Source organism: Lepidochelys olivacea, assembly GCF_965140295.1.
Source record: "Lepidochelys olivacea isolate rLepOli2 genome assembly, chromosome: 1".
In the NCBI taxonomy this organism is placed as follows: Eukaryota; Metazoa; Chordata; order Testudines; family Cheloniidae; genus Lepidochelys; species Lepidochelys olivacea.
The window spans coordinates 195,954,813-195,967,167 of NC_140411.1; the positions used below are offsets into that span (position 1 = coordinate 195,954,813).

General features: G+C 42.0%; 2 protein-coding genes across 6 annotated transcripts in view; both read right to left on the reverse strand.

Moving 5' to 3' along the window:
- LOC311521464 (uncharacterized protein) overlaps positions 1 to 12,355 on the reverse strand; it is a 319,542-nt gene that overhangs the window by 91,691 nt on the left and 215,496 nt on the right. The window lies entirely within an intron of this gene.
- BBX (BBX high mobility group box domain containing) overlaps positions 1 to 12,355 on the reverse strand; it is a 193,457-nt gene that overhangs the window by 45,676 nt on the left and 135,426 nt on the right. For all 5 annotated transcript variants that reach the window (XM_084616800.1, XM_084616802.1, XM_084616801.1 and 2 more), the window contains exons 9-10: positions 9,639 to 9,719; positions 2,479 to 2,559 (exon numbers count right to left, since the gene is read on the reverse strand). In XM_084616800.1, the coding sequence (XP_084472926.1) occupies positions 2,479 to 2,559; positions 9,639 to 9,719 (162 nt within the window). The remainder of the gene's footprint in view (positions 1 to 2,478; positions 2,560 to 9,638; positions 9,720 to 12,355) is intronic.

The following is a 12,355-nucleotide window of genomic DNA, read 5'->3' on the forward strand; positions in this document are numbered from 1 at the left end:
TGGCCTGGAGGAGGACTGAGGAGGATTCCAGGAGGGAGTCTATCTGGCCTCTGTGACTGGCCCTGGAAGAAGGGAGATTCCCAGAGGGGAAAAGCCCAGACAGTCAGCTCTCTCTGTAGGAGAGCGGGAAAGAACCGACCGTGGAGTCGGGAAGGGCAGAAGACTTTTTATATTGCTCTTGGGATTATTTACTAAGTTTGCTACCAGCACCTCACAAGGTGGTGCGTGGGGGACGGGTCACTTGCAGGTTTACACTAGTGTAGATGGTGGATTCTCTGTAACTTTAAGTCTTTAAAACATGATTTGAGGACATCAGTAACTCAGCCAGAGGTTAGGGGTCTATTACAGGAGTGAGTGGGTGGGTGCGGTTCTGTGGCCTGCAGTGTGCAGGAGGTCAGACTAGAGGATCATGATGGTCCCTTCTGGGCTTAAAGTCTATGACAGTTTCCTCAGAAGGCTAGTAGAAAAACAGAGGCAAGGTGAATAGTGCCGTAGTGGGCACAAGCGCAGGCTATTCAGGCTGACCCAGCCAGAGCATCTTAAGAAGGATTTGTGCAGAATTTTTATAAATTTAAGTTGGAGTCTGTACCTTACCTTTAGTTTGTATATTAAATTAGGTTTGAATGGACCTACTTAAATAATCATCGAGAGAAAGCGCATGGATGTTTGTTTCAGATCCAAGTTTCTCGCTGCCAGACTCAGTCTCCTCTTCTGCTTCAATTGTGCTACAACTCTGCACTTCTGTGGGCAAGCATATGGACTTTCCTATGACTCCTAAGGATTTGTTTCTTAAGAGGTGCCAGACCTTCACCTAGTGGTGATATGCAAACATCAGGCCTGATTCAACAGTGTTACTCCAGTGCCATGCTGGTGTAACTCCAGTGAAATCAGGCTCACTATTATTAAAGGGGTACAACATTAAGATCACGTGCAGAATGCTGCCATTATAATAAGCAAAGGAAGGGGATAGTTCAACACATTTTCCCCACCCCCCACTGTTCCTCAGACGTTCTTGTCAACTGCTGGAAATTGCCCACCTTGATTATCACTACAAAAGGTTCCCCCCTCCCCCCCCACTCTCCTGCTGGTATTGGCTCATCTTAAGTGATCACTCTCCTTACAGTGTGTATGGTAACACCCATCGTTTCATGTTCTCTGTGTATATAAATCTCCTCACTGTATTTTCTACTGAATGCATCCGATGTAGTGAGCTGTAGCTCACGAAAGCTTATGCTCAGATAAATTTGTTAGTCTCTAAGGTGCCACTAGTACTCCTTTTCTTTTTGCGAATACAGACTAACACGGCTGCTACTCTGAAACCTGTCGCACTTCTAGTGTTCACAAGCTTTTTTGGCTTGTTTTCAGAGCTTCAAAGGTCACATCCCCCTACAGATCACTAGCTCCTGCTAACTGATCACCCTAGCATGCACTCTGCTGGAGCCTAGGGACTGCCTAAAGGGTAAGGCAAATCTCTTCTTTCCACTCATGCATATTTCTTTAAAATTTATCTTTTTAGTATCCTTATTTTCTAACTAAGAAGGAACAAAACATTACTGTTATGCAGTCAGGGGTAAAAAAACCCCACGATACGTGGGTCCAAATTCTAGAGTTTTTTCAATGGTTCTAGCTTCTAGATTTCTCTCCAGCAGAATGAGTGTTGGGATGCCACTGGATGGGAGTCAGCGAACCATTCTGGGCATTGAAATCTGCAAGCTGTGGTCTTGCATAGTAAACAAACAATATGCTGAAATGTTCCCTTTTCCTTATTTATCTGAGGGAACCCAGCACACATCCTTTAATTTGTAGATTCTTGACATATTAAAACAAAAATATCCAAGCCAAACTTCAAGGGGATGGGGTATGTTTTATCAACAACGAACAAACTGACATTTCAGATGCATCAAGGAGTTCCAGTAGCGCCTGGAATACCTAAATCTCAGCGAGTTTACTTATCATGGCCCAATACTCACATGGTAATTTTAATCTTGGATACGGATTGCAGTCCCCACTCTTTATAAAGAGCCTCACATTCCTCAAAACCTGCTTCTTGCTTCCTAAATTGGGCCACAAATCAGGAAAGGATTCCCCATGCGTAAGTCCTATTAAAGTCACATACTGAAGTGTGACTATATACTTTTCTGAATCAGGACCATGGTATCCGCAGTGACAAATCATCTACACCTTCTCTTGCCGTACCTGTTGTGCTGAATTGTGTTTTTGTCAGAGCTGTACTGTGAGTTCTCCAGGGCAGGAATCTGATCCTGCTTTCTAAGGGACCATGTATATTTACAACATAAATGAATTAAAAAAATGTCAGCGGTAAGTATCCCCTATGACAGCAACTCAGGCTTCCTTTTTTTGTTTGCTAAAGCTGAGTTTGCTAAAGCTGAGTTTGGTGCTAGACTAACTTGTGAAGCCCAAGTGTTTTGGGGAAAATATGCACACATGTTCACATCATGATGGTAACAGGAACCTTACCTCTGCCAGCTGGAAGAGTGCGGACTTCCCACAGTGCTTAACAGGCTCAGGACTCCCCAGCTGTGAAGTATTTGATGAGATCTACATTTTGAACAAACAGAAGAGAGAACATTTCAGGGTCACTGGGGAAAGAGGGGGGGGGGGGAAGGCTAACTGTCCCTCAACTTCTCTTGGGATATTGCAGACAGTCAGTATAAACACTGGGCCCCAAATTAGGAAAGCATCCCTATTCAGGAAGCACTTACGCATGTGCTGAAGTTCCATGAAAGTCAACAGGACATAAGCGTGTGCCTAAGTTTTCTCCTGAATCTGGGCCTATGTGCGTAACCACATTTTTTATTGGATTTGTGACCTCCATAGATGACACATGCTAGCCATGCAGGTTTTTCTACATCACTTCAGTGACCACCTAAGGGACCACACAAAAAACAAACCCCATCTGCTACTTAGCAGAGGCGGGTCTTTTGCTAAAGTATAAAGTTATACTGGAAACTTTGGGGAATCTTTCTGTGTGGTTACTTAAAACAGAGTATTGTTTGTTTGAGATGGGTACAAATTTCAATGTATTCCTTTAAAGTTAAAGGAAAGCTTTCAGTAAGTAAAGTTTTCCAGATCAATAAGGTCTTATTTGCCCTTTAACATAGACACTGTTATTCCTGCCTTAGCAGCTGCCTAGTGGCCCACTTCACAGAACTGCCTTAGTCTGCCTGTTACAGGTGGCACAGCAAAGAGACCATTTTAACCTAATGGCAGTCACACTGCTCAGAGAGCATCAGTGTTCATTGTGCTGTCCCAACCTTGGCTTTGTAGAATTAAATGGTATTGTTTGGAATGAGAGACTCCATCCCTTAACACTGGTTTTTCAGGGCACAGGTGTTCCTGAGACAGTTTCTTCATAACACACACATTTATATTCACAGTCTTTTGGGATATACAAGGCCACTCTAATTTTTGGTTGCAAGCTTGTCCACTCCTGGGTCTCAATGTGTTTTTATACACATTTTTCCTTTGGAATAGATTACTTTACTTTGCAGTTTCAAGGGGATACACTGGAATTAAAAAACAAAACACCCATTTTACTGCCATTCATTCACCATACACCTATGTTTAAAATACACACAAACATTATTTTTGTTTAATGTTTATTAATAGTTATTACTTCTATTACAGTAGCTCCTGGTGGTCCAGTCAAAACTGGGTCTCTATTGTGCGAGGCACTGTATAGCCATGGTCCCAGCCCCAAAGAGTTTCTAGTCTAAAACCCTGATCCTGCAATGAGCTCCATAGAGGCAGTCCCCTTAAGCACACAGAGCCTCATTATAGTCAACGAGTGAGCGTACTCAGTGATCCTCCTGCACAGATTGGCTTGCAGGATCCGGGCCTTCGTTTCTTTAATTTCTTCTATAGTAACTTACATTATAAAAATATTAACCACAAGGCAGATCTCCTCAATTCAACCTCAAAGCTATTTAGGGGTCCGGAAAAGTAACTCCACGTTGCTTAAACAGAACATGAGCTCACACAGAGGCATGTTCTGATTTTTGACACCACATGTGCAAACCAAACAGAGTGGAAATACATCATTAATTGTGATGTGGACATTCACAACCAAATGATGGCAGAGCTGTTGTTACAGTTTTACAAGGTGGGAGGAGAAGTCAACATATTACCTTAGCATGAAATAGACTCAACAACTTGGAGAACAAACTCCAGGAAACACAGCAAGTTTAGAATTTATCTCAGAGAAGATGTTTGCTGGGCTTGGGATGTGATAGAAGGATCAATCAGCTCCCAATAATGATCTCAAATTTTACTCTCTTCTCGTTAAATGCAATCTTCTAGTTTTAACAGAATTATCAGTATCTACCACACCTTCCTAATTTCCATTCACCTCAAGCATGAATGGTTAGTTCTTATACACAGGGTTGGCTTCTGATCCCACAAAAACACTTATTTTTAGGATCATCTTACTATCTCAGAATCCTTTCACAATAATTGCCAATATTTTAGCTACTATTTCTGGCATGGGTGGTATGTTATGCCATAGTGTACGCTTTTTGTTGCCTATGGAGTACAGGGTAACTAAGACATTTAGTAAAATGTTAAGGCCTTAACTCACACTAATACTATAAGCGTATTTACTTATTTTATATAATGATGAATCTATATCGGAAGATTATGGCTTTTTCCTAAACTTGGAGTAGGGAGAGAGGGGGAATAGTGAATCAGCCATTGTGTACACAAATATCACGCTGCTAGGTTAACCTCCAATTCATAGGCATTTTGCCTCGAATTGCTAGATTTAAATATTTTGCACAAAACCCAAACAAAATGTAAAGAGTTGTCTCTATGTCGATTGTATGTGGGTCAGTGAAGCTGCACTGGGGATGAATTCCGCCCCAAGCATTTGTGTGTGCTGACTGCAAGTAGAGGGAATAGAAAGGGAAATTATACATTGCTGCAACAAGGATGCTAGCCTGCACTTGTTTTGAAGTTAGTCTAGAGAAAAGCTTTAGTAGAGCAGCTAAAAGAAGAGTACTGATTTTGAGGTGATTAGCCTGGTGATTTTATTGCCATCATTCCTTGGAAACATTTTCGTTGTTTAATAAAAGATGAGAATTTAGTTAAGTAAACCCAAGGGGAGCTTGCGAGTCTTCACTGCACAGCGTTCATCACCATCTGTTCTCATTTGCCAAACAGAGATTCAATAGGCCTCGAGAGCAAGTGTTTCCATCTGCTCCATTTCCCTCACATGAAAAAAAGGAGAAGAGCAGCCAGCAGCACATGACCAGAGAGCTCTCCAACCACCACCAGCAAGTGCACCTCAAACCATTGTCTGCTGACCAACCTCGAGCCTAGATCACGACCTTCCGTGGAAAACCCCTTAATTCAGTGATATAATCAGAACCGTGGGACTTTCTTACGGATTTTTAAATATCTCTATAGCATCTGCATGTATATCCAGACATGCTGCACGACTCCTAGGGCTCTCATCCCCTGTTGTGGCCGGTCAAGAACAGGCAGGCCTGATTAGCCCTATCATCAGTTTTAACTGAAAAATATAGCACTTGGTGAAAACAAGAAGGTGAAAGGCATACTGGGATTCTCAGGAAGAAAGAATGCCATGGTGTATAATAAGCTGTCTATGAGTGACAGGGGAATTCTATTCCCGGGGCAAGGGATGGCCATTATAAGTGACCCATCTACTTGATGGGATCACTCTTTTCACAAAGAGTCAGCCTTATCCACTCCTACTGTGAAGGGAATAAAGAGAAAGGGAACATATGAAGAACACCCAGTCAGAACAAAATGCTGTCTGGGACGGCTGCCAAGAATCCCCAGGCATACTGGCTCACAATGCATTTCACATCATTTCACAGAACTATTCCACTACTGGTTAAATATCTACTTTCACTCCTTTTTTTAGTGGCACTGTACATTGCTCATTGCAGTATGCTGCAAACTGCTTACCATAACTCAGCTTACTAATGGCAGCAATGCACTAATAGACCGGCCACAGGAAAAAGTGGCAGAGCAAGGAATGGGACTTTTGTCAAATGTGACAAAGATTCCCTGTGTGAATAAAAGCCCTGTATTAGAAAAAACCAGAAGCAGAGCCAACAGCAGAAAGAAGGGCTTAAAGAGATACTGCTGTGTGTTCCCCCCAGAACAACCTAGATGAAACCAGGCTGCATATGATTTCCCCAGTGTTGTGTAGCAAGATGTTAGTCACTGCAGTTAGCATTGCAATGATGTTGGCATGACACAGGGGAGTATCTCTGGGTGAACAAAGTTTCTTGGTGCTAAAGTGTTTTTATGGCTCTGGCCAGATTTCTCTCTCTCAACTCTCTAATTTGAAGTAAATTATTGTCCTAAACTTCAGAGGCAAGGCCAGCCTGGAACAGACATTATTCTCTTCCAACATAAAATAAGTCCTAGCTACGTGTAGCAGAGTAAGGGGAGGTTTTAACATTTCCAACAGAAAAAACAGATCCTACATTTAATAACTCCCTCTTTCAAATTAACCAATAAAATGCACCTTCCAAGTTCCCCTGACTTCTACTGTTTCTCACAACATCTTCAGTATACTGAGTTAACTAGCTGCGCATAAGTAGGTGTGTCATTAAACGCACTTATGGTACCTTCCTACAGAAAAGCTAGGAAACATGAATACATATAAAGAAAAGGAGTACTTGTGGCACCTTAGAGACTAACCAATTTATTTGAGCATAAGCTTTCGTGAGCTACAACTCACTTCATCAGATGCATACTGTGGAAACTGCAGAAGACATTATATACACAGAGACCATGAAACAATACCTCCTCCCACCCCACTCTCCTGCTGGTAATAGCTTATCTAAAGTGATCACTCTCCTTACAATGTGTATGATAATCAAGTTGGGCCATTTCCAGCACAAATCCAGGTTTTCTCACCCTCCGCCCCCCCCTCCCCCCCCCACACACAAACTCACTCTCCTGCTGGTAATAGCCCATCCAAAGTGATCACTCTCTTTACAATGTGTATGATAATCAAGGTGGGCCATTTCCAGCACAAATCCAGGTTTTCTCACCCCCACCCCCCCTTTTTCAAAAAACCACACACACAAACTCACTCTCCTGCTGGTAATAGCTTATCCAAAGTGACTACTCTCCATATGTGGTCACTTTGTATAAGCTATTACCAGCAGGAGAGTGAGTTTGTGTGTGTGGTTTTTGGAAAAAAAGGGGGGGTGAGAAAACCTGGATTTGTGCTGGAAATGGCCCACCTTGATTATCATACACATTGTAAGGAGAGTGATCACTTTAGATAAGCTATTACCAGCAGGAGAGTGGGGTGGGAGGAGGTATTGTTTCATGGTCTCTGTGTATATAATGTCTTCTGCAGTTTCCACAGTATGCATCTGATGAAGTGAGCTGGAGCTCACGAAAGCTTATGCTCAAATAAATTGGTTAGTCTCTAAGGTGCCACAAGTACTCCTTTTCTTTTTGCGAATACAGACTAACATGGCTGTTACTCTGAAACCTGAATACATATAGAGGTTCTATGGAATCCTAAAATCAGAGATATAACCATCTATTAACTTTTTTAGGATGGTTTGATAATTCTGTAGGCAGGCGATCATATTCTGTTCAGTTCTACAGGTTGTTGTTAACAGAGTCATTTGGATAGCACACAAATGATGGTAGAGATTTTAATAGCTGACAAGGGGATTTAGCTACACAACTCAATTGTGGTATTCACATTTATAGGAGTTGTGTATCCAAATCCTGGTGCTAGCTTCAAAAGTCTCATCCTAGAGTTGCCCAATCTGATTTATAACCATTCAAGAAAAACACTTAGTACATCTGGAAAGTCCTTCACAGCTACTGTACATTCATGCTATTGTGTGTCCTACCAGGATACTGCTATTCAGACATTTTCTGGCCCCTTAATGGTTACCTGTAAACTACTGTTTTACACTTAGATCTCTTATCAGTAATGATGTGTCCTTAATGTCCATCATAGCCAGGCAATACATAATTAACTTAAAGCTTAACACAAAGGAAGACACAGGGCTTGAGGAGAAAGGGTGATGAGTAGGAAATACGGGGGTTCCTGGAGTCCATAATGCACCTGTGCAGGGCCATGTACAACGCCAGTTCTTATGCTCAATGAACAGAAACTACGAACACCTAGCTCCACAAGCAATACTAGACTCCCCAAAGTAGACTGGAAGGAGGTATTATTAAATACATTCAACATATTCCTACAGCTGAGGGAATTCTGTTACAATTATCCATAGGTCACCATAATGTACACATTCAAATACAGGTGGCAGGAAAAAAAAAAAAAAAAAAAGCTCTAGCCGCATGTTCAAGGTATTTTTGTATATGTCGTCTAACGTGCATTATTTACTGATCCACTGTGGCATTATGTGCCCTTGTAACTCTTGAGGTTTGCTTGCTCTGTTCTGCATCTCTCTATTTGTAAGGTGTATGCTTCCTGCCTGCAGAGGCGGATGTCATTCTGCAAGCTGCTGCAGCTCCTTACAAAGGGAGGCACACACTGACACTTTGGATCATCCTCTGTTTGTTGATTCCCTTGATCTAAAATAAGAAGCCCTTTGGAATGAAAGTCTGTAGCTGTTCTTCAGTATGGAAAGACACATAATATTCCTGACTTCACGGCTTGTGTGTATGTGGGGTTCTGGTGTATTATGTACGGTGTGTTTGAATAGGAAACCTACCTCTCCCTGGATCACTGGTTACTACGCCAACATTCTTCCCCAGCAGAAGGCTCAAATCAATTCTATTATGGTGCTGAGAACTTACGGCCTGTTCCTTTCACTGCTACTTATTTGACCACCTGGTGTAACCCACATATTTTATACTGCAGCATTTGAACTTGTTTCTCTTGTGGAGCAGGAGACAGGCAGTGGGGGTGGACGAGACATGAATCTTATCCAGATACTCTGTCTCTCTGCACAGGTGCAGAGAGCAGGGCAGGCCAGGGTAACTCAGGAAGAAGAATCCAGGAACTTCCAGAAGGGGTGGAGGAGTTACGAGATATGCTCAGTAGCTATCCTGAGACTATAAGAAGTTTTTTCATTGTGATCACTGAACCTGACAGGTCATACCCTCTTCACGCTCTGAAAGCTGAGCCAATCAGAGTGGAAAGGGTGGGGGAAGATTACAGAGGAGTTAAAAACAGCCCTGTGGACTCAGCAGCTGATGGATACAGGACCAAAAGATGTGTCTGCTGTGAGGGCTGAGTCCCTTTCTCCTTGTGCCACTTTGGATACGGGTCAGGGCTATTCTAGCTTTATTTACTGGGGAAGGATAATGTTTGGTCCACTGTGGTGTGTTTTGTGGGCCAAAACAGAGAGCTGGGAGGGAAGCATTTGTTACCCCTAGATGCTACAGAGCCTGTGGACCTCCATTTAGCTATTACCTAACTGCTCTAAACTGGGATTCTGTCTCAGTTAGAGAGAGAGAAAATGGAGCAACAAGCTTCTGCAAAGAGTTAAGCTGAGGTGCAGGAAGAAGGGGAGTGCATAGTTATACAGAATATTGCCTGTACAGCTCCATCCCCCCCGCTACGCTTGCAAAGGCTGATCTGTCATAATTAACAATATCCTTTCCTCTCTCCCACTTTAAAAAAAATAGTTAAGTTGTTATACCTCCGCAAACTGAAACAGTGCCGACTCCTCAGTTTGTTTTGCAGCCGCTGGGGCATCAGGTTGTGATGGGCTCGAAGAGAGCTGGAGGGAAAAACGATTTTTTTGTAGACAGTCATTTCTAGCTTCAACATTCTACACGTCTTATACCAAATGTACGAAGACTCCCTGTATCCAAGACCATGCAGATAACTGTACTGTAAAGAGTACTTGGCTTTCCTAAGGGGCTAGTAAAAGGTAATCTGTGAGGAGTACTTACATCAGTTTCACTATTAAAATCACCATGATTTTTAAAGAGCTTTTACTGCTTCACTGAATAGTCAAAATAGCAAAATAAAAAAGTAACACCACCTCATGTTTCAGAGTTCAGTGAAAGAGGTATTTCACTGCAGTATGCTGGCATTTACAAAGCACAATAAGCAACTTAGTTTGGAATGTGTATGAACGCAGACATGGTAACAGCTGCACAAAACCAAAGTGAGGCACTGGATAAACACCAGTAGCCATAAACGCTGTACTTTGTTAATCTGAAATTCCGATTACATTGGGTTTGTATAGCGATTTATTTTCTACCGCCACAGATGCCTGCAATGTAACCAGAAGCATGTTTTATTTCCAAGGAAATTAAAACATGCCAATAAATAGGCATCTGAGGTGAAGCATATATGAGTAGCTTCCAACTTGCTCACCTTACAAAAGATGGATGTGCAGATGTGGCTGTGGATTGGCCCCCTACCCTGCCACTGGATGAGGAAAAGCCAATGGGATTTAGTGGGAGGTCACAGGGCCTCAGCATAACTGTAACTAAAGCACCTAACAAAATCCTGCACAACATCCCTCCTGCCCACGGCATTGCAAAATGAATGTGCAGTCAGTAGGTGAGCTGTGATTTCCCCTATATTACCAGGACTTACCAGGAAACCCCAAGCAAAAGGCCATAAAAAAGCCATAAAAAAAAAAGATGGAGTAGAGTGATTTTCGCAGTTTTGTAGGAATTGTGCAAATGCTACATTAGAAATATTGGATGATGAATATTTATTTATTATCCTCACCACCATGGACACTGGACTTTTAAGGTGGTGGTAAGTGATCTTATTACTGGCTGGAAAACTGAGTTTCCCCTCCCCTCAAGAGTGAAGCCATTAGCTTTTAAGAATTCAATATTATACATTTTATTCTGGCTGTTATCTTTCCTGATACATAAAGGATCTGTCTGTTCATGTATTTCAGGAGTTCTGAGATTTTAGCTTGAAACCTTGGGTTTTGTGGGTTGAAGTTAAGATATGAGCATTCATTTACTTTGGGGGTGAAGGAAGAGATGGTAACATTATTAGCACTAGAAGACAGAAGGCTCAGATCCACAGCTGGTGTAAATTGGCAAAGCTTGATTATCTTCAGTAGAGCTAGAGTGATTTACACCAGCTAAGGATATGGCCCTAGCACTTCTGCTTAAACTGAATATCTTTGCTTATGGGTTTAGATTAGCCCTTATGGTTTCCTCCCCCCCACCCACCAAGAGCTGTACAGAACTTAGTCACACAACGCCCCCTACAGTTCTCAAGATTTCCACAGCTCACATATTTACATTTGTGTGTGATTTCATTCTTTACAATCATTTTAACAAATCAGAAAAAAATGTATAAACTCAAATGAGCCACGGATGTTCAGTGAGGGCTGAGGTTCTTTGGGAACTGTGTACTATTCATAAAAGACATTTGCAGCATATAGCATCTACTGCAGATGTTCCAGTATATGCCGTGCATACCAAACAATAGCAGCTACAGAACTTTTGAACAGTTTGGTCCAACTGAATACTCAACCTAATAACCTTATATTGGTAGCTCACAAAAACAACAGATTAATCTCCAGGCATGCAAAAAGATACATTTTTAAAGTAGTGCTTACAGAATATCAAAACTTAAATGAGAAGAAAATTTCACCCTGCAACAAATCAATGAATGCACAAATACTTTGGTACTGGGCTACGATATATGCCAAGTTTAAGCCTATACGGGAACTCTGTTGCCAAACTACAATATCCTGAAAATTGGCATTTCTAACAAACTCCAGGTGATTATTAACCTGAGACCCTTCCTGGCTGTTAGCAACAGAGAGCCCACTTTATTGACAGACTCTCAAAGGACTTAGACATGTTCAAGAAGTCAAGTGAAGTCATCCTCTGGTGTCAAACTGACATATGTGAAGCCAAAAGGAAGCGCTACTGGTATGTAATGAAAGGAGGCAGGGAAAGGGATATATAGTACAAAGTCTGCCTTCTTGGACAGCTGAGAATTCAGGACCTAATCCACACAAGACTTACTCTGTCCTCATTGGGACTATTCACGAGTCTATAGTGACTGAAGCATATAAGACTTTGCAGGAATGGGCCCGGAGCGTTTTGTCAGCTCTGTGGCTGTAGAATAAAGGAAGACTGTGGAGCATCCTCAGGCTGTCAGAAGCAGTACAATCACTTTTGACTGAGTCAACTGCTAAAATGGTTACACTGGCTGATATATAATTTAACTATACAGAACTCTATCAAAACCTTGGCTTGTAAGTAAAGAGTTTTGTCAGCTTAGGGCATCCCTGCACTACATCTAACAGCACTGTGTTTAGGGTTTCTCTCATGTGCTATATACACTTTTCTGCAGCTCAAGTCTGGCTTCCCCAACTGGTAATGGACCATTACCCATAAATAACAGGAATGTGGGGAGGGAAGC